Here is a 22,048-nt window from a genome sequence, read left to right on the forward strand (position 1 = left end):
CGTCGCGATGCTGTGACCGAGAGATTCCATCCGAAGGTCCCCGCCGTGGATGTGTGTAGGCTCAGACATGCTTGCCTTCTTGGGGAGAATCTGTTCGAGTCACAGGACATGGAGTGAACGGCTGAGAGGTGGAGGAAATCTAGCACGGACTCCCTCCTCCATAAGGCCCTTACAGCTCGGCCCTATAAGCCTCTAGCTCCGCCGCAACAGCAGCAGCAGCCTCGTAAGGCTCCGAAGCAGGCACCGGCAGTTAAGAAAGTGGTGTCTAAGCCCCAGTCCTTTCCAGCTAAGGTCAAGAGGGACGGCAAGTCCTCCAGGGGAGGCAAGACTCCTAGGGGTAGCGGCCGCGGCCACAAACCCTAGGGGTGGCATTCCCCCTGCGTTTCCACCTGGGGGGGATGCCTTCAGCGTTGCGTCCGCAGGTGGCAGCAACACGGGGCCGATGCTTGGACGGTCTCAGTGATCGGCCAAGGCTATCGCGTCCCGTTCACAACATCTCAACCTCCCCTGATAGCGAATCCAGTGTCGTTGAGCTCCTATGCCACGGGGTCGGCAAAGGGGCTGGGCCGAAGTCGAGACCATGCTAAAGAAGGGTGCTCTCCAGGAGGTCGTCGACGGCTCCCCAGGCTTCTGTCATCGACCTCTCGGCTCTGAACGGGTTTGTCAAGGAAACCCGGTTCAGCTTTTTCGGTCTCTCCACAGCTCCTCAGGTGTTCACCAGAGTGTTCACCCTGATTTCATCTTGGGCGCACAGGAACGGCATTCGTCTCCTTCGTTATCTGGACGATTGGCTGATCCTAGCAGACTCGGAGTCGACCCTTCTTCGGCCTGAGACAGGCTTCTGGGTCTTTGCCAGGATCTGGAGATCGTGGTAAACCTCGAGAAGTCCTCTCTACAGCCATCCCAACGACTGGTTTATCTAGGCATGCTGATAGACACCAATCTCCACAAAGCCTTTCCATCAGACGACCGGATAGCAAGGCTGAGGAAGGTGGCGGAACCCTTCCTCAGGCGAGAAGAGCTCCCGCCCAGTCGTGGTTGTGTCTCTTAGGTCACCTATCCTCCCTGGCTCGTCTGGTTCCAAGCAGCCGCCTCAGGATGAGATCCCTACAGTGGCGGCTCAAGTCCCGGTGGAATCAAGGATCCGATTCTCCGGACGTTCTGATCCCGATGGGGTCTTTGGAACGGACGGACTTGCGGTGGTGGCTGGTCGACGAGAACCTGCAGAAGGGAGTGAGTCTTCTCGTCCTCCCCCCGGAATTGACTCTGTTTTCGGACGCGTCAAAAGAAGGGTGGAGGGCGCACGTTCTGAACCAGAGGGCCTCAGGCCTTTGGTCAGAATCAGAAAAGTGCCTGCACATCAACCTGCTAGAATTGAAGGCCGTCTTTCTGGCTCTTCAGCAGTTCCAACGGTCCCTGGCGGGTCACTCCGTGGTGGTGATGAGCGACAACACCACGGTAGTGGCTTATATCAACAAGCAGTAGAGACTCTGAGGTGGACCGAAATCCACTCGACAACACTATCAGCTCGCTTCATTCCTGGCAAGAGGAATGTGCTCGCCGACAGTCTGAGCAGGGCCTCGCAGATAGTGAGTACCGAGTGGTCTTTGGATCCTCAGATAGCCAACAAAGTCCTGACTTTGTGGGGTTCCCCGACTGTGGACTTGTTCGCGACAGCGTTGAACTTCAAGCTGCCTCTGTACTGCTCCCCAGTCCCGGACCCCAAGGCACTCTGGCAAGATGCTTTCCAGCAACGGTGGGACAACATCGACGTGTACGCCTTCCCACCGTTCTGTCTGATGAGAAGGGTGCTCAACAGGACTAGACTATCGGTCAACTGTTCGATGACTCTGGTAGCTCCGCTATGGCATCACGCGGAATGGTTCCCGGACCTTCTGCAGCTCCTGACAGAGTTCCCGAGGGAACTTCCTCCACGACACGAGCTTCTCAGACAACCCCACTCCGGCGTCCCTCACAAGGCCGTGGCCTCGCTTCGGCTTCACGCCTGGAGACTATCCAGCGTCTCCTCACGGATAGAGACTTTTCGCAACAGGTTGCGGAGAGAATGTCTCGGCACCTGCGAAGGTCCTCTGAGGGAGTCTACCAAGCGAAGTGGGGAGTCTTTTGTGGTTGGTGTCGTGGGAGGGGTATCTCTCCACTCGATGCCACTATTCCAGCAATAGCGGACTTCATCGTTTATCTGCGGGAAGAAATGCGCCTTTCTGTCTCGGCAGTGAAAGGCTATCGCTCAGCCTTAAGCTTGGCCTTCAGGCTGAAGGGCGTGGATATTTCTTCCTCGCTAGAAATCTCTCTACTCATACGTAGCTATGAGCTTAACTGCCCCCAGTCGGAAGTGAGACCTCCTCCTTGGAACGTGGTTCGAGTCCTCAGGGCTCTTGAGAGACCTCCCTTCGAACCATTACGCCAGGCCTCCGATCGCCACCTGTCTTGGAAGACGGCTTTCCTATTCGCTTTGGCTTCGGCCAAGCAGGTTAGTGAACTTCATGGTCTCTAGTACAACATCGCCCATTCAAGGGGATGGGGGGAGGTAACGTTCAGGTTCGTCCCTGAGTTTGTAGCCAAGACTCAGAATCCTTGAGTGCCGGATCCTCGGTTCGACTCTTTCAGGATCGCGAGTCTCCGTTCTGTAACAAGCGACCCAGACCAGCTGCTACTATGTCCAGTGAGGTGTCTGAGGCACTACTTGAAGAGAACGGCTGCAGTCCGTCTTCAAGTGCGAGCTTTGTTTGTGAGCACAGGCAGGACTAAGAGGAGGGTCACCAGGAACACCATAACATGGTTATCTACCATGCCTTGAATCCAGACCCTCCTCCGTCACGTCGCCCTAGGGCACACGATATCAGTGGTGTTGCTACGTCGCTGGCCTTCAAGAGAAACTTCTCTGTGACGCAGGTACTTCAAGCTGGGGTCTGGAAGCGTCAGACGACCTTCACAGCCCACTACCTGCAAGACGTGACCCACAGGAGCCTCGATACGTTTTCTATCGGCCCTTTGGTGGCTGCACAACAGCTGGTCTAACCTCAGGCTCCTTTATGGACAAGTAGCAGTAGGTTGAGGGCGTTGTTACCCGGTCTTAGTCTGCGTGAATGAAAGAGTATGTCTGACCCTTACTACTTTCTTCCCTCTTGGGGAAGCAGTATCCTGGTCCTCGCATAGCTGACCTCGACCTCTGTAGGTAACCCATGCTTCTTTGTGCTCCTAGTATTAAGCTTAATACTGTTGCGTCCCCCATACCCTGACGAGGTGGTATTGGGAACGTCCTATCCTAGATTCCTATCTAAAGGTCTCAAGGTCAACTTCATAGGACGAGTCACACTTTCCTCCACACACTGGTTATGTAGGCCACTCGTTCCTAGCGATGCTAGGAACTTGTGAGGTGCAGGGGCTCCTTTTCTCAAGTGCTGCTCACTGAGGGATTGAGCCCCCGGGCAAAGCCGAAGTCAGTAAGGCTGGGGACTTTCCACCCTTCCTAAGGGGTAAGTCACCCAATGTAAATAGCGTGGTTTGTATTTCGGTTACGGAACAAATGACAAATTCGAAGATAATTTGTATTTTTCCTAACTATACAAACTTTAGCTATTTACACATATTTGCCCGCCATCCCTGGCCCCCAAGTCAAGTCCTACCTTAAGTGAAGTGAAGCAAATCACCGGTGTGTTTGTGGGGGGGGGGGTAGCAAGCTACCCTTCCCCTACCCCCCGCTAACTAGCGCGGGGGTAATTAACCCTCGTTAAAAACTATTGGCTCGTCATTTTAGCTACGCCAAAAGGTAAACCCAATGTAAATAGCTAAGGTTTGTATGGTTAGGAAAAATACAAATTATCTTCGAATTTGTCATATTATTCATTAATATGAAACATTTTAAAGAAGTTTTATTCAGTGAGGTTTATACACTGAAGCTTGAAGTTAAAGATGTAGTACAGCAAGATTTTAAAGTGGCCAAAGGGTGCTGATGAAGACTTAGAGATAGAAAGCAACGTAGCTGGTACTGTAAAGACTTTTGAAGAACATTCATACAATCTTCATGGTAGTCCATTTTATAGGACAACCGGTCTCTATGGGAAACAATCTTTCAAAGTATTGTACTGTGCTTCTAGCACAGAAATAAACTTATTTCCGTGCGCTTAAACAAAGGGGTAAACACGCAATTATTTGATCTTTACAAACGTATACAATTTAAATTTGTTCACTAAAAACCCATCAATTTTAAAGAGTACCTTCTTAATGTAAGATATCCCAGTTGCATCAGGTTATAGTAAAAGCCAAGAGGCCCCTATGGAACATGCCCAGACTAGCATGTGACACTTTGAACTTCCATTATCTATGTATGGTGCGACTTTCAGTGAGTCTCGTCATCATTTTGTGAGATTGTCGTTTCCGATTTTTTCACCTACTGCCATCAGTTCTGTTTTCTGCATTAAAATGCAGATTTTCATCTCAAGTATTTTTATTTTCCTTTTGGTGTGTTTAAATGAGTTTTAGTTAATCAGTGTGTTGAGTTGTTAGCTCTGCATCTGCCTTAGCTGGATTACTTGCTATGAATTTATTATTTTCTATCCGCTTGTTTTTCCAATTTAGCAACTTTTGTGACTAAGAAGTTGCTTTAATTTTCCCCTGTTTCTTGGTGAACTTCAGGTTTGTTTACCTTAGGGATGTAATTCCACTATAACTTTTATTGATTGTTTTTATTTTATATTCTTAGCTTTACAATACTATAACCAGTTACTTTCATATATGTGCTTTTTTTTTTTTAAACAAGTTTAGCTCTTGCTTTGAATTCAGTGGGAATTTCTTTTCAACTTCTTTCTCAGCCTTCAAGTCTGCTTTTCAGCATAAGCAGCCACATAGGCATCTGTATTAGCCCTGTAGTAGGCATTCCTTCTCTTATGTTTGGTAGAGGGGGCTATCATGCTCTCATAAATGCCTCTGTTGAGGGATTTTCTCTAAAGGGGCATTGGACAGTTTGGAAGTATACTGCAGCAAAGCCCTGGTTCCTTGTGGTTCCTCTCCATGTTATCATCTCTACTTTTTAAGAGATAATCTTTCCCCTGCTTTATCTACAGATGGGGCACTCAGAAATTTAAAGCCCATGATGAGGGAGAAATCCTTGCTCGAAGAGAAGGCCATAGAAGAAGTCTCTCCAGAGTCATTGGGGTTCTACAGTTACCCTGGTTATTTTCAAGTTGTCAGGAAATATGAGGTGACTTAGACCTCTGCAATCTTAGGTTATGATTGATTGAAACAGTAAGAAGAATAAATAGGAAGGAGGATTTTCTGGCCTCTCATAAATTTTTCTCAGGCATTGCTGTTCTTTTGGGGCCACAGGTGGATTGAGATCAAGTCAGTTCTGACTCTTTCCACAATAATTGCATGCTCATAGATGATCAGCAGTTTTTTCATGCTTTGTTGATAGGATTCATTACTTCACATTATTCATCCAGCAGCTTTGCAAGATGGTAATAGGACACTTGGACATAGACACTGAATAGAGAGTCCAGTAACTGTTGGTTCTAAGCAGTCAGGACATCCTAAGAATCAAGTATAACACTGGAAACAATAGTCAGTTTTGTCTGGTAGACAGAATTTTTCCCCGAGTGAAATAAGAGTGTGATAATGGTCCACTCAGACTCTCTTGAGCCCACTATCAGACCAGTCTTTCAATATGGACATAAAGCATCAGGGTATGTATGTGGAAAGCGTCTCGGCCATAACCAATCATTTAGACTATGGACATCATGTCTCAATCATAGGATGACCTTGATACTTAGGAAGCCTTTCTTCCCTTCGATATACTCCTAATAGGACCTTGTGAAGCTTTGTGTGTTGTCAGTGTCTTTGATGACCCTTACCACTCTTATCCCAGCATATCTTCCCCTCCCCCCCTCCCCCTTTAGAGGAGTTCCTACAGTAGCCCTACCTTCTTCCTGATTTATCTAGTTCCTCTGCATTTTCACGCTACAGGAGTTTTGGAAACTATAGTTTTATTGCTTTTATAATCAATGGAATGTTTCTTCTCTTGTTTTCCATCTTCAGAAGTTGACCTTTGGCATTGAATTGTGAGACAGTATATTGGCATTTTGACCAATCTACCCTCCAGGTCTCTATCAAACTTCATAGCTGGAATTTAGCATTGTGGTGTGGGACTTGATAAGGCCTCTATAAAAGATTTAAAGTTAGATTATGCCAGCTTTTAAAAGCCCATTGATGAGCTCAATGTATTATCTGAATATTTCATATTCCAAGTGCTGTATGGGTTATTCCAGATTTGACCCAAACTTCATAGACCTCACAACTTGAAGGCTGTCCCGATTCCCATCATCACTTATTCTGCCTTTGATAAGACTGATATGTATTCCCTTGTTTGGGTGATTTGTATATGTATTTTCAGTGCACCTTGAAGTTCCATTCCTCATGATTACTTTCTTCCACCTGGTAATCATATCTCAAGTTTCAATGAATACAGCATTCTTTTGGCCCTGGCAGTTCACTATTAGTTCTTACAAGCTTGAAATCATTGTAATTCTCTGTTGTCAATGTTTCACTTCCATGTCACTTCTAAACATAAGGTTCTTTTCTCATTGGGTCAGGTTGGCAAGGCACATTATATTCTTGTAATGGAGATCATGTGTTTTCTTTCCTCATTTATCTCTACCCCTTTGGAGGTGTACCATGTTGGGTAGCTGTCCTCTTGCCTCAAACTTGGTTAATGCTGGGTCACATTTCTCCAACCAGTCATTTAGTAGAAACTAAATACCATCTTGTTGACAAGCCAGTAAAAATTGCTTCGCATGCTAGCAAGGGGATCAACTTCTTATCATATTGTCATGTTGATTCGTTGCATATGCTAAGGTCTGGATAGTCCTTCATCATTTATCGTAAATAGTTATTTACCCTCTGTAAACAAACTCTTGTTTTTATAATACCTTTTTCAATACTCTCGCTCCTTAATCAAATTATGAGTACACCCTCTCCTTCCTTTCCCATTACTCTTTAATAAATATTTTTTCCTTTGTGGCACCTGAAGAATTCAAGTTTGGGTAACGTTATAGGGGCCTTAATCTGAAACTATTTGTAGTAAGACATATTACAAGGAACACAAGCTATGATTAATGTATCTATATTGTAAAACATCTATATTTCATGGAGTTTTCATATGTAAACATTTCTTTCAACTAATATTTGTTCCGTAACCGAAATACAAACCACGCTATTTACATGGGTATTACTTTCGGCGTAGCTAAAATGACGAGCCATTAGATTTTTAACGAGGGTTAACTACCATCTCGCTAGTTAGCGAGGGGGTAGGGGAGAGGTAGCTAGCTACCCCTCCCCCTCACACACCGGTGAACTGATACACTCGCTTTTGGCTCGGGTGGTGAGCGTACATGTCCGCTCTCACCCTCGCTTGACAGCCATTAATGTTTTGTCTTTACTTAATTACTTACTTTTTCTTATACTTTATATATATAAACATTCTTATGTTTATGTATATATTTGGGTATAGAAATACAGTAAGTTTCCTTTTCAGTGTTTGTGCTGTGTGTGTAGTGTACGACAACATCACCGCGTAGTTCCAGGCTACTGCGGTGACACTTCGTTGGTCGCGATCTCTCCCTTGGTCCTTCGGTCGTTCCTTCGGCTTCCAATTCTCAGCCGCCGTGGGAATCGCTATTGCTGGACTTTATTTATTCTTCTGTTTTCTCCGCTGTTCCTCCTTTCCTATGGGGAACTTGGACTATCAGCGAAGGGAACGTGGGAGTTTAGTTGGACTACGGTCTCTCTCTCTTTCTCGAGGTCATTCACCCTTTTACTACTACTATGGTAGCTTCCTTCCCGTTGCGGGTTGAGTTGCTATTCCGTTTATTTTGTCTCAATTATTTTTAATGAATTCTAATTGTATTTGTTAACTTTTCAGCTTCTGCATAGAACGCTTCCCTTCGGGGTTCAGTCGTTCTTACTATTTGTTTGTTATAATTCTGTTTTTGTTACAGCTCTCCGCCTTCCCCCCTTCCCCGTGAATGTCGGTGGGGGAGGAGGGCGCATACCTGGTGTGTAATTCTTTTGTTCTTTTCCCTCGGGGTTCCTCTTCGGAGTTCCCTCGGGGGAATGAATGTTAACTAATTATTTATTTTATTTTCACAGTCAACGATCTAGTTTTTTCGTTTACCTAATGTGCCAAAGAAGCAGAGCTGTCCTGTTTGGACCTGGGGAGTCTGCTGTTGCTGCCGCCTCTCTAGGACTTCGTCATGGGCGTGTTCCCTTCTCCTAGAAGTTCTCCCGTGACAACTGTCAGCTCTTTAGTTTATCTTAGAACGCTCAGGAGGTTCGCCTCCAGGGGTCGGTTAATTCCCTTCCCAGGTATGAGTTTTTTCCCCTTCAGGGGGGGAACTTCTCTTACCTTAATAATTCCTGGCGTCTGAGTCGGAGATCTTGAACCAGGAGAAAGCCGCAAAGTGTGCCATGCAGGCCACTTCATGGCTGGACGTCTGGCTTGGATCTCTGGGCATCCTGTTGCGATGCGAGGACTTGTCCAAGGAGAGCACCAGGAAGGCCATGGAGACTTTCCTTCTCTCGGGCACGAGCACCATCGATTTCCGACTCGCCAAGTTTCGAACTTGTGGGCAAACTCGATGTTGAAGCATCGAGATGCGGTGACCGAGAGGTTCCTCTCGAAAGTCCCAACCGTGGATGTCTGCAAGCTCAGACACTCTTCCATCCTTGGAAAGAGCTTGTTTGAGCCCAAGGACGTGGAACGGACAGCTGAGAGGTGGAGGAAGTCGAATCACGATTCGCTCCTCCAAAAGGCGCTTACATCCAGACACTACAAGCCTCCAGCACCTCAACAACAACAGCCTCGTCAGTCTAGGACATCGGAACCGGCTCCGGCAGCAAAGACAAAGGTGTCTAAACAGCAGCCCCCTCCTGTCAGGGACAAGAAGGGTGGGAAGTCCTCCTGGGGAGGCAATAACCTTAGAGGGAGCGGCTGAGGCCGCAAACGCGAGGATTGGCAATCTCCCTGCATGTCCACCAGTGGGGGGATGCCTAAAGTTGCGCGTTCAGGTGGCAGCAACTCGGGACCGATTCCTGGACGATCTCCGTGATCAGCCAAGGATATCGCGTCCCGTTCATAACATCTCTACCTCCCCCGACAGCGAATCCAGTGTCGTTGAGCTCCTATGCCATGGATTCGGCAAAGGGGCTCGGCGTTCGGTCAGAAGTCGAGACCATGCTCAAGAAGGATGCTCTCCAAGAGGTCGTCGACGGCTCCCCCCTGCTTCTTCAGTCGACTCTTTCTTGTAAAGAAGACCCGTCATCGACCTCTCAGCTCTGAACAAGTTTGTCAAACAAACTTCGTTCAGCATGGAACAGCAGAGACGATCAGACTTGTAGTGAGACCACAAGACTTCATGTGCACACTGGATTTGAAGGACGCGTACTTCCAGATCCCAATCCATCCGTCTTCCAGGAAGTACTTGAGATTCAGCCTAGACAACAAGATCTACCAGTTCAAGGTGCTATGTTTCGATCTCTCCACAGCACTGCAGGTGTTCACCAGAGTGTTCACCCTGATATCTTCATGGCCACACAGGATCGGCATCCGTCTCCTTCCCTATCTGGACGACTGGCTAATCCTGGCAGTCTCGGAATCGACCCTTCTTCGACACCGAGACAAGCTTCTGGGACTTTGCCAAGATCTAGGGATCATGGTAAATCTCGAGAAGGCTTCTCTGCTTCCACCTCAACAACTGGTATATCTAGGCATGATATTAGATACCAATCTCCACAAAGCCTTTCCATCAGACGACAGGATAGCAAGGCTGAGGAGAGTCGCAGAACCTTTTCTCAGACGAGGAGAGCTTCCAGCCCATTCTTGGTTACGTCTCCTAGGTCACCTTTCCTCCTTGGCCCTTCTAGTTCCAAACGGCTGCCTCAGGATGAGATCCCTGCAATGGCGGCTCAAGTCCCGGTAGAATCACGGCAACGATTCCCCGGACACTCTGGTCCCTATGGGACCTGCGGAACGAATGGACCTGCAGTGGTGGTTGACCTACGGAAACCTTCGAAAGGGAGTGCATCTTCTCGTCCTTCCTCCGAATTTGATGCTGTTCTTGGACACATCAAAAGAAGGGGGGGGGGGGGGGGGCACGTTCTGAACCAAAGGATCTCAGGCCTATGGTCAGAATTAGAAAAGTACCTCCACATCAATCTGCTAGGAATGAAGGCCGTATATCTGGCCCTTCAACAGTTCCAACAGACCCTGGCGGGTCACTCAGTGAGCGACAACACCACGGTAGTGGCTTATATCAACAAGCAGGGAGGTACCTTTTCACAACAGCTTTCCCATCTTGCAGTAAAGATACTGAGATGAACCGAAGTCCACTCAATACCACTATCGGCTTGCTTCATTCCGGGCAAAAGGAATGTGCTCTCCGACCGTCTGAGCAGAGCCTCGCAGATAGTGAGTACCGAGTGGTCTTTGGACCCTCTAGTAGCCAACAAAGTCCTGACTTTGTGGACCTGTTCACGACAGCCTTGAATTTCAAGCTGCCGCTGTACTGCTCCCCGGTCCTGGACCCCAAGGCACTCTGCCAAGATGCCTTCCTACAACGGTGGGACAACATCAATGTCTACGCCTTCCCACCGTTCTGTCTGATGAGAAGGGTGCTCAACAAGACCAGACTATCAGTCAACCTGTCTTTGACTCTGATAGCTCCGCTATGGCATCATGCAGAGTGGTTCCCGAACCTTCTGCATCTCCTGACGGAACTCCCGAGAGAGCTTCCCCCACGACACGAGCTACTCAAGCAACCACACTGCAACGTCTACCACAAAGCCGTAGCATCGCTTCAGCTTCACGCCTGGAGACTATCCAGTATCTCCTCACAGAGAAAGGCGTTTCGCAACAAGTTGCGGAGCGGATGTCTCGACACCTGCGAAAGTCATCTGCAGGGGTCTACCAGGCGAAGTGGAGAGTCTTCTGTGGTTGGTGCCGTGGGAGAGGTATCTCTCCCCTCGATGCCACTATTCCAGCAATAGTGGAGTTCTTGTATATCTGCGGGAGGAAATGCGCCTTTCGGTCTCGGCGGTATAAGGCTACCGCTCAGCCTTAAGCCTGGCCCTCAGGCTGAAAGGAATAGACATTTCCCCCTCGCGGGAACTTTCTTCACTCATACGAAGCTACGGACTTACCCGCCCCCAGTCGGAAGTGAGACCTCCTCCATGGAACGTGGTTCGGGTTCTTAGGGCTCTTAAGAGACCTCCTTGCGAACCATCACGCCAGGCTTCTGATCGTCACCTGACTTGGAAGACGGTTCTCCTGCTCGCTCTGGCCTCGGCCAAGCGTATCAGTGAATTTCAGGGTCTCTCGTACGACGTCACCCATTCAAGAGGATAGGGGGAGGTAACGTTCAGGTTCGTCACCGAGTTGGTTGCTAGACTCAAAAGGATTTCGAGTCTCCGTTCTGTAACAGATGACCCAGACCATCTCCTACTTTGCCCAGTAAGGAGTCTGGGGGTGTTATCTTAAAAGAACAGCTGCAGTTCGTCCTCACGTGCAAGCCCTGTTAGTGAGCACAGGAAGGACAAAGAGGAGGGTCACCAAGAATACCTTTTCAGCCTGGATTCAAAGGGTCATCCATCACACCCTGAATCCAGACCCTCCTCCGTCACGTCGCCCTAGAGCACACGATGTCAAAAGCATCGCAACGTCCCTGGCCTTCAAGAGGAACTACTCTGTGACGCAGGTGCTACAAGCTGGAGTCTGGAAGCATCAAACGACCTTCACAGCCCACTACCTGCAGGACGTGACCCACAGGAGCCTCAATACTTTCTCTATCAGCCCTGTGGTGGCTACACAACAGCTGGTCTAACCTCAGGCTCCTTAATGGACAGGTAGCAGAAGGTTGAGGGCATTGTTACCCGGTTTTAGACTGCATGAAGGAAAGAGTATGTCTGGCCCGTACTCTTTTCTTCATCCTCCCCGCTCTTGGGGAAAGCAGCATCCTGGGGTCTCTGCATAGCTGACCTCAAACCACTGCAGGTAAACCATGCGTCCTTGTGTTCCTAGTATTAATATAATACTGTTGCGTCCCCCATACCCTGACGAGGTGGTATTGGGAACGTCCTAGCCTAGAATTCCATCTAAAGGACTTCAGGTCAACTTCCTAGGACAGGTCACACTTCACTCCTTCACACACAAGCTTATGTAGGCTGCACGTTCCTTGCGGAGCAAGGAATATGCGAGGTGCAGGGACTCCTTTTCTCGAGTGCTACTCACTTGGATTCTGAGTCCCCGGGCAAAGCCAAAGCCAGTAAGGCTGGGGCTTTTCCACCCTACCTAAGGGTTAAGTCACCCTATGTAAATAGCGTGGTTTGTATTTCGGTTACGGAATAAATGACAAATTCGGAGATAATTTGTATTTTTCCTAACCATACAAACCTTAGCTATTTACACATATTTTCCCGCCAGCCCTGTCCCCCGTGAAGTCCTACCTCTAAGTGAAGTGAATCAGTTCACCGGTGTGTGAGGGGGAGGGGTAGCTATCTACCCCTCCCCTACCCCCTCGCTAACTAGCGAGAGGGTAGTTAACCCTTGTTAAAAATCTAATGGCTCATCATTTCAGCTACGCCAAAAGTAATACCCTATGTAAATAGCTAAGGTTTGTATGGTTAGGAAAAATACAAATTCTCTCCGAATTTGTCATACTTATGGATCTTGCCATTTTTCTTAAATTTTGCTTCACAATAAATAGGTATATATATTTGTCTGTTTATAATCGTAAATCTGTAATTTCATTGTATAAAAACCTTCAACTTGCATCACCCTTTCTTCATTAGATCTGAAGTTGTTCTCAAGAGTGGCCACGGAACAGTTGCTGTGTGGTTGCAGAATGACGCTGGTTTTTCCCGCTGGGGCCCAACTCCGGACAAAGTCGACGCTCTTCTGGAAGCCTTCAGACCAGGCCGTGAAAGAGACAGGGACAGGCAGGAAATGTTGTCTCCACCGAGACGAGACTCGAGCGCTGAGGCTCCCCCTCCCTACGTTGATGTAAAACCTCCGGGTCAATACGTTGAAGTAAAGCCTCCAGCACCTTACACAGAAGTGAAGCCCTCGCCAGCATATGTCGATGTCAAACCTGCCATTGTTCCAACGGGAGCCACTCAAATCACCCCACCTGCAGCACCCACAGTGCCATCAGCTGTGCCAACCCCAAGTTTGACAACATCCCCCTCCACAGCTGTGCCTCCTGTTGCCCCAACTACCACCACAACCATTTAGTCTGCAAACTACAGAAAGGATTGTCATCATTTTTTATTTCAAGGAAAAATGTTTTATTTTAAGGAATTTTTTTTTTTATCTAAAGTGAAAAGGTAACACCTTACTTTCATATAACATTTGAGTTTGAACATCTGATAGTTTTTTTTTTTTTTTGATGTTTTGAGTTCAAGGAATGTATGGAGGTTACCAACGTAATTTCAGATTTCAAATTCAAATTAATTTATAAAAATACAAGTGGCAGTTATTTGATAAATGTTCATCATGGAACTATGGGTGGCAAGAAAGTCTTTAAGTTGTTCATGTTGAATTTATATTGTAAATGTTTATTTATACTGTAATATAAGACAAAAAAGTTTTATTTAAAAATGACAGGAACCCAGTGCTGTGTTCACATATTTTTATATGGTATAGGATAGTTTAACTTCTACAGTATGCTATAGAGATGTTTATTGAAAATTTTAGCAGAGTAACAAATACTAATTTTGTTCAAGTTTTGTTTGCAGTAGTAATGTGACAATAACATGTGGAAAAAGAAATCATTGTCTAAATTTAAGGGATATTGAAGATTGAGAGTAGTACAGTATTTGTTCCCACTTTCCCTTTCATCTAAAGAACTTGGGTAATTTTTTGTTTAGATCTGTACAGTGTTTTGTTTTATCATTTATAGAAATAGAGCAACAGTTGTAAAAAATAAATGTGCAAAATCAAAATCTCAATATCTAAAATGTTGTGGGTTAGTTCAGGTCTTTGGTTCTCAAACATTGTGCAATAGAATCAATATTGAAAAAGCTTGTATTTGTCTTTGCTGTTCATAGAAAAATTGAAATGTTGGAATTACTCATCCCATTCCACGACCATGTTTTACATTACCTTTGCTTGTTCTTAAGGTAATATTTCAATTGGCTGGTACCCAGCCTTAAGATACCTTCTCTCATCATTAATTTTTTTTTTATATCTGATCGGAGTTTTTTATTTTTCTGTAATTTATTTTTGACGGTGACTTGGCCAAAGATATCCTGACAAAAGTTTGTAATTGACCACAATGCTTTTGAGTTCTGAGGGAAATTTGGAAAGGAAATCATTCTGAGCTTTGGTGTCACTTCTTAATTTTGAAAGGATTCAATCATATTTTGAGTAATTTCCATGTAGCCTCCATGATATCCTTTCTATCTTGTGTGTGCACAGAGAAGTTTAAATCTTCCATTGGTTTTATAATGTACCATAGTAATGTAAATGCAATATTGTTTATATATGTTTGATATGTATTTTTATTTACATGATTTTTTTATTAGTCCGGCACTATGTTACATGACTGTACTGATAAAAATAAAAATTACGTTATTAGAAAAAGTTTACAAAGTGGTTTGATATTTATAAACCTTTTAAAAAATTACTTCAATTTACTCATGTTCAAAACACATCTCCCTCAGAGTACGTTTTGAATGTGGCAACTCCAGTGAGGTAATCAGCAACCTTAAATCCCACTGTAACATGAGCTGATCAAGGACCGTAGATCCCACCGTAACAGAAGACACGGTACCATCTCAAAATTCACCGCACTTGAAAATGAGTGCAATATTATTGACATGAAAACTCTGACTCGGGTTCTCTGCCTCTGCCAGATCAAAGTAAGGCATCATTGGAGTGTTTTAAACCCAAGATTCCTTTTCCCTTGCAAGGGAGGAGGCCTTTATACTCGGGTTCTGTCCTTGCCAGATCAAAGTCAGGCATCATTGGAGTGTTTTAAACCCAAGATTCCTTTTCCCTTGCAAGGGAGGAGGCCTTTATACTCGGGTTCTCTGTCCTTGCCAGATCAAAGTCAGGCATCATTGAGGTGTCTTAAACCCAAGACTCCTTTTTCCCTTGCAAGGGAGGAGGCCTTTATACTCGGGTTCTCTGTCCTTGCCAGATCAAAGTCAGGCATCATTGAGGTGTTTTAAACCCAAGACTCCTTTTCCCTTGCAAGGGAGGAGGCCTTTATACTCGGGTTCTCTGTCCTTGCCAGATCAAAGTAAGGCATCATTGGAGTGTTTTAAACCCAAGATTCCTTTTCCCTTGCAAGGGAGGAGGCCTTTATACTCGGGTTCTCTGTCCTTGCCAGATCAAAGTCAGGCATCATTGAGGTGTCTTAAACCCAAGACTCCTTTTTCCCTTGCAAGGGAGGAGGCCTTTATACTCGGGTTCTCTGTCCTTGCCAGATCAAAGTCAGGCATCATTGAGGTGTCTTAAACCCAAGACTCCTTTTTCCCTTGCAAGGGAGGAGGCCTTTATACTCGGGTTCTCTGTCCTTGCCAGATCAAAGTCAGGCATCATTGAGGTGTCTTAAACCCAAGACTCCTTTTTCCCTTGCAAGGGAGGAGGCCTTTATACTCGGGTTCTCTGTCCTTGCCAGATCAAAGTCAGGCATCATTGGAGTGTTTTAAACCCAAGTCAGGCATCATTGGAGTGTTTTAAACCCAAGATTCCTTTTCCCTTGCAAGGGAGGAGGCCTTTATACTCGGGTTCTCTGTCCTTGCCAGATCAAAGTCAGGCATCATTGAGGTGTCTTAAACCCAAGACTCCTTTTTCCCTTGCAAGGGAGGAGGCCTTTATACTCGGGTTCTCTGTCCTTGCCAGATCAAAGACAGGCATCATTGAGGTGTCTTAAACTCAAGACTCCTTTTTCCCTTGCAAGGGAGGAGGCCTTTATACTCGGGTTCTCTGTCCTTGCCAGATCAAAGTCAGGCATCATTGAGGTGTCTTAAACCCAAGACTCCTTTTTCCCTTGCAAGGGAGGAGGCCTTTATACTCGGGTTCTCTGTCCTTGCCAGATCAAAGTCAGGCATCATTGAGGTGTCTTAAACCCAAGACTCCTTTTTCCCTTGCAAGGGAGGAGGCCTTTATACTCGGGTTCTCTGTCCTTGCCAGATCAAAGTCAGGCATCATTGAGGTGTCTTAAACCCAAGACTCCTTTTTCCCTTGCAAGGGAGGAGGCCTTTATACTCGGGTTCTCTGTCCTTGCCAGATCAAAGTCAGGCATCATTGGAGTGTTTTAAACCCAAGATTCCTTTTCCCTTGCAAGGGAGGAGGCCTTTACACTCAGGTTCTCTGTCCTTGCCAGATCAAAGTCAGGCATCATTGAGGTGTCTTAAACCCAAGACTCCTTTTTCCCTTGCAAGGGAGGAGGCCTTTATACTCGGGTTCTCTGTCCTTGCCAGATCAAAGTCAGGCATCATTGAGGTGTCTTAAACCAAAGACTCCTTTTTCCCTTGCAAGGGAGGAGGCCTTTATACTCGGGTTCTCTGTCCTTGCCAGATCAAAGTCAGGCATCATTGGAGTGTTTTAAACCCAAGATTCTTTTTCCCTTGCAAGGGAGGAGGCCTTTATACTCGGGTTCTCTGTCCTTGCCAGATCAAAGTCAGGCATCATTGAGGTGTCTTAAACCCAAGACTCCTTTTCCCTTGCAAGGGAGGAGGCCTTTATACTCAGGTTCTCTGTCCTTGCCAGATCAAAGTAAGGCATCATTGGAGTGTTTTTAACCCAAAATTCCTTTTCCCTTGCAAGGGAGGAGGCCTTTATACTCGGGTTCTCTGTCCTTGCCAGATCAAAGTCAGGCATCATTGAGGTGTCTTAAACCCAAGACTCCTTTTCCCTTGCAAGGGAGGAGGCCTTTATACTCAGGTTCTCTGTCCTTGCCAGATCAAAGTAAGGCATCATTGGAGTGTTTTTAACCCAAAATTCCTTTTCCCTTGCAAGGGAGGAGGCCTTTATACTCAGGTTCTCTGTCCTTGCCAGATCAAAGTAAGGCATCATTGGAGTGTTTTTAACCCAAAATTCCTTTTCCCTTGCAAGGGAGGAGGCCTTTATACTCGGGTTCTCTGTCCTTGCCAGATCAAAGTCAGGCATCATTGAGGTGTCTTAAACCCAAGACTCCTTTTCCCTTGCAAGGGAGGAGGCCTTTATACTCAGGTTCTCTGTCCTTGCCAGATCAAAGTAAGGCATCATTGGAGTGTTTTAAACCCAAGATTCCTTTTCCCTTGCAAGGGAGGAGGCCTTTATACTCGGGTTCTCTGTCCTTGCCAGATCAAAGTCAGGCATCATTGAGGTGTCTTAAACCCAAGACTCCTTTTTCCCTTGCAAGGGAGGAGGCCTTTATACTCGGGTTCTCTGTCCTTGCCAGATCAAAGTCAGGCATCATTGGGGTGTCTTAAACCCAAGACTCCTTTTTCCCTTGCAAGGGAGGAGGCCTTTATACTCGGGTTCTCTGTCCTTGCCAGATCAAAGTCTGGCATCATTGGGGTGTCTTAAACCCAAGACTCCTTTTCCCTTGCAAGGGAGGAGGCCTTTATACTCGGGTTCTCTGTCCTTGCCAGATCAAAGTCAGGCATCATTGGGGTGTCTTAAACCCAAGACTCCTTTTCCCTTGCAAGGGAGGAGGCCTTTATACTCGGGTTCTCTGTCCTTGCCAGATCAAAGTCAGGCATCATTGGGGTGTCTTAAACCCAAGACTCCTTTTCCCTTGCAAGGGAGGAGGCCTTTATACTCGGGTTCTCTGTCCTTGCCATTTCAAAGTCAGGCATCATTGGGGTGTCTTAAACCCAAGCCTCCTTTTCCCTTGCAAGGGAGGAGGCCTTTATACTCGGGTTCTCTGTCCTTGCCAGATCAAAGTCAGGCATCATTGGGGTGTCTTAAACCCAAGCCTCCTTTTCCCTTGCAAGGGAGGAGGCCTTTATACTCGGGTTCTCTGTCCTTGCCAGATCAAAGTCAGGCATCATTGGGGTGTCTTAAACCCAAGCCTCCTTTTCCCTTGCAAGGGAGGAGGCCTTTATACTCGGGTTCTCTGTCCTTGCCAGATCAAAGTCAGGCATCATTGGGGTGTCTTAAACCCAAGCCTCCTTTTCCCTTGCAAGGGAGGAGGCCTTTATACTCGGGTTCTCTGTCCTTGCCAGATCAAAGTCAGGCATCATTGGGGTGTCTTAAACCCAAGACTCCTTTTCCCTTGCAAGGGAGGAGGCCTTTATACTTGGGTTCTCTGTCCTTGCCAGATCAAAGTCAGGCATCATTGGGGTGTCTTAAACCCAAGCCTCCTTTTCCCTTGCAAGGGAGGAGGCCTTTATACGCGGGTTCTCTGTCCTTGCCAGATCAAAGTCAGGCATCATTGGGGTGTCTTAAACCCAAGCCTCCTTTTCCCTTGCAAGGGAGGAGGCCTTTATACTCGGGTTCTCTGTCCTTGCCAGATCAAAGTCAGGCATCATTGGGGTGTCTTAAACCCAAGCCTCCTTTTCCCTTGCAAGGGAGGAGGCCTTTATACTCGGGTTCTCTGTCCTTGCCAGATCAAAGTCAGGCATCATTGGGGTGTCTTAAACCCAAGCCTCCTTTTCCCTTGCAAGGGAGGAGGCCTTTATACTCGGGTTCTCTGTCCTTGCCAGATCAAAGTCAGGCATCATTGGGGTGTCTTAAACCCAAGCCTCCTTTTCCCTTGCAAGGGAGGAGGCCTTTATACTCGGGTTCTCTGTCCTTGCCAGATCAAAGTCAGGCATCATTGGGGTGTCTTAAACCCAAGCCTCCTTTTCCCTTGCAAGGGAGGAGGCCTTTATACTCGGGTTCTCTGTCCTTGCGTCATTGGGGTGTCTTAAACCCAAGACTCCTTTTCCCTTGCAAGGGAGGAGGTCTTTATACTCGGGTTCTCTGTTCTTGCTAGATCAAAGTCAGGCATCATTGGGGTGTCTTAAACCCAAGACTCCTTTTCCCTTGCAAGGGAGGAGGCCTTTATACTCGGGTTCTCTGTCCTTGCGTCATTGGGGTGTCTTAAACCCAAGACTCCTTTTCCCTTGCAAGGGAGGAGGTCTTTATACTCGGGTTCTCTGTCCTTGCTAGATCAAAGTCAGGCATCATTGGGGTGTCTTAAACCCAAGCCTCCTTTTCCCTTGCAAGGGAGGAGGCCTTTATACTCGGGTTCTCTGTCCTTGCCAGATCAAAGTCAGGCATCATTGGGGTGTCTTAAACCCAAGACTCCTTTTCCCTTGCAAGGGAGGAGGCCTTTATACTCGGGTTCTCTGTCCTTGCCAGATCAAAGTCAGGCATCATTGGGGTGTCTTAAACCCAAGACTCCTTTTCCCTTGCAAGGGAGGAGGCCTTTATACTCGGGTTCTCTGTCCTTGCCAGATCAAAGTCAGGCATCATTGGGGTGTCTTAAACCCAAGCCTCCTTTTCCCTTGCAAGGGAGGAGGCCTTTATACTCGGGTTCTCTGTCCTTGCCAGATCAAAGTCAGGCATCATTGGGGTGTCTTAAACCCAAGCCTCCTTTTCCCTTGCAAGGGAGGAGGCCTTTATACTCGGGTTCTCTGTCCTTGCCAGATCAAAGTCAGGCATCATTGGGGTGTCTTAAACCCAAGCCTCCTTTTCCCTTGCAAGGGAGGAGGCCTTTATACTCGGGTTCTCTGTCCTTGCCAGATCAAAGTCAGGCATCATTGGGGTGTCTTAAACCCAAGCCTCCTTTTCCCTTGCAAGGGAGGAGGCCTTTATACTCGGGTTCTCTGTCCTTGCGTCATTAGGGTGTCTTAAACCCAAGACTCCTTTTCCCTTGCAAGGGAGGAGGTCTTTATACTCGGGTTCTCTGTCCTTGCTAGATCAAAGTCAGGCATCATTGGGGTGTCTTAAACCCAAGCCTCCTTTTCCCTTGCAAGGGAGGAGGCCTTTATACTCGGGTTCTCTGTCCTTGCGTCATTGGGGTGTCTTAAACCCAAGACTCCTTTTCCCTTGCAAGGGAGGAGGCCTTTATACTCGGGTTCTCTGTCCTTGCTAGATCAAAGTCAGGCATCATTGGGGTGTCTTAAACCCAAGACTCCTTTTCCCTTGCAAGGGAGGAGGCCTCTATACTCGGGTTCTCTGTCCTTGCCAGATCAAAGTCAGGCATCATTGGGGTGTCTTAAACCCGAGACTCCTTTTCCCTTGCAAGGGAGGAGGCCTCTATACTCGGGTTCTCTGTCCTTGCCAGATCAAAGTCAGGCATCATTGGGGTGTCTTAAACCCGAGACTCCTTTTCCCTTGCAAGGGAGGAGGCCTTTATACTCGGGTTCTCTGTCCTTGCCAGATCAAAGTCAGGCATCATTGGGGTGTCTTAAACCCAAGACTCCTTTTTCCCTTGCAAGGGAGGAGGCCTTTATACTCGGGTTCTCTGTCCTTGCCAGATCAAAGTCAGGCATCATTGGGGTGTCTTAAACCCAAGACTCCTTTTTCCCTTGCAAGGGAGGAGGCCTTTATACTCGGGTTCTCTGTCCTTGCCAGATCAAAGTCAGGCATCATTGGGGTGTCTTAAACCCAAGACTCCTTTTTCCCTTGCAAGGGAGGAGGCCTTTATACTCGGGTTCTCTGTCCTTGCCAGATCAAAGTCAGGCATCATTGGGGTGTCTTAAACCCAAGACTCCTTTTTCCCTTGCAAGGGAGGAGGCCTTTATACTCGGGTTCTCTGTCCTTGCCAGATCAAAGTCAGGCATCATTGGGGTGTCTTAAACCCAAGACTCCTTTTTCCCTTGCAAGGGAGGAGGCCTTTATACTCGGGTTCTCTGTCCTTGCCAGATCAAAGTCAGGCATCATTGGGGTGTCTTAAACCCAAGACTCCTTTTTCCCTTGCAAGAGAGGAGGCCTTTATACTCGGGTTCTCTGTCCTTGCCAGATCAAAGTCAGGCATCATTGTGGTGTCTTAAACTCAAGACTCCTTTTTCACTTGCAAGGGAGGAGGCCTTTATACTCGGGTTCTCTGTCCTTGCCAGATCAAAGTCAGGCATCATTGTGGTGTCTTAAACTCAAGACTCCTTTTTCACTTGCAAGGGAGGAGGCCTTTATACTCGGGTTCTCTGTCCTTGCCAGATCAAAGTCAGGCACCATTGGGGTGTCTTAAACCCAAGACTCCTTTTTCCCTTGCAAGGGAGGAGGCCTTTATACTCGGGTTCTCTGTCCTTGCCAGATCAAAGTCAGGCATCATTGGGGTGTCTTAAACCCAAGACTCCTTTTTCCCTAGCAAGGGAGGAGGCCTCTATACTCGGGTACTCTGTCCTTGCCAGATCAAAGTCAGGCATCATTGGGGTGTCTTAAACCCAAGACTCCTTTTTCCCTAGCAAGGGAGGAGGCCTCTATACTCGGGTACTCTGTCCTTGCCAGATCAAAGTCAGGCATCATTGGGGTGTCTTAAACCCAAGACTCCTTTTTCCCTTGCAAGGGAGGAGGCCTCTATACTCGGGTTCTCTGTCCTTGCCAGATCAAAGTCAGGCATCATTGAGGTGTCTTAAACCAAAGACTCCTTTTTCCCTTGCAAGGGAGGAGGCCTTTATACTCGGGTTCTCTGTCCTTGCCAGATCAAAGTCAGGCATCATTGGAGTGTTTTAAACCCAAGATTCTTTTTCCCTTGCAAGGGAGGAGGCCTTTATACTCGGGTTCTCTGTCCTTGCCAGATCAAAGTCAGGCATCATTGAGGTGTCTTAAACCCAAGACTCCTTTTCCCTTGCAAGGGAGGAGGCCTTTATACTCAGGTTCTCTGTCCTTGCCAGATCAAAGTAAGGCATCATTGGAGTGTTTTTAACCCAAAATTCCTTTTCCCTTGCAAGGGAGGAGGCCTTTATACTCGGGTTCTCTGTCCTTGCCAGATCAAAGTCAGGCATCATTGAGGTGTCTTAAACCCAAGACTCCTTTTCCCTTGCAAGGGAGGAGGCCTTTATACTCAGGTTCTCTGTCCTTGCCAGATCAAAGTAAGGCATCATTGGAGTGTTTTTA

At 47.1% G+C, this 22,048-nt stretch overlaps 1 protein-coding gene across 2 annotated transcripts in view; it reads left to right on the forward strand.

The window, feature by feature from the left end:
- The window catches only part of Pcif1 (Phosphorylated CTD-interacting factor 1), a 96,644-nt gene extending 81,995 nt beyond the window's left edge, over positions 1-14,649 (forward strand). The window contains exon 15 of one of the 2 annotated variants that reach the window (XM_068356101.1): positions 12,859-14,649. In XM_068356101.1, the coding sequence (XP_068212202.1) occupies positions 12,859-13,300 (442 nt within the window). In that variant the 3' untranslated portion in view covers positions 13,301-14,649. The remainder of the gene's footprint in view (positions 1-12,858) is intronic. The other variant, XM_068356102.1, reaches the window with a different exon arrangement.
- Positions 14,650-22,048: the final 7,399 nt, after the last annotated feature.

Source organism: Palaemon carinicauda, chromosome 32 (genome assembly GCF_036898095.1).
Source record: "Palaemon carinicauda isolate YSFRI2023 chromosome 32, ASM3689809v2, whole genome shotgun sequence".
Classification (NCBI taxonomy): Eukaryota; Metazoa; Arthropoda; class Malacostraca; order Decapoda; family Palaemonidae; genus Palaemon; species Palaemon carinicauda.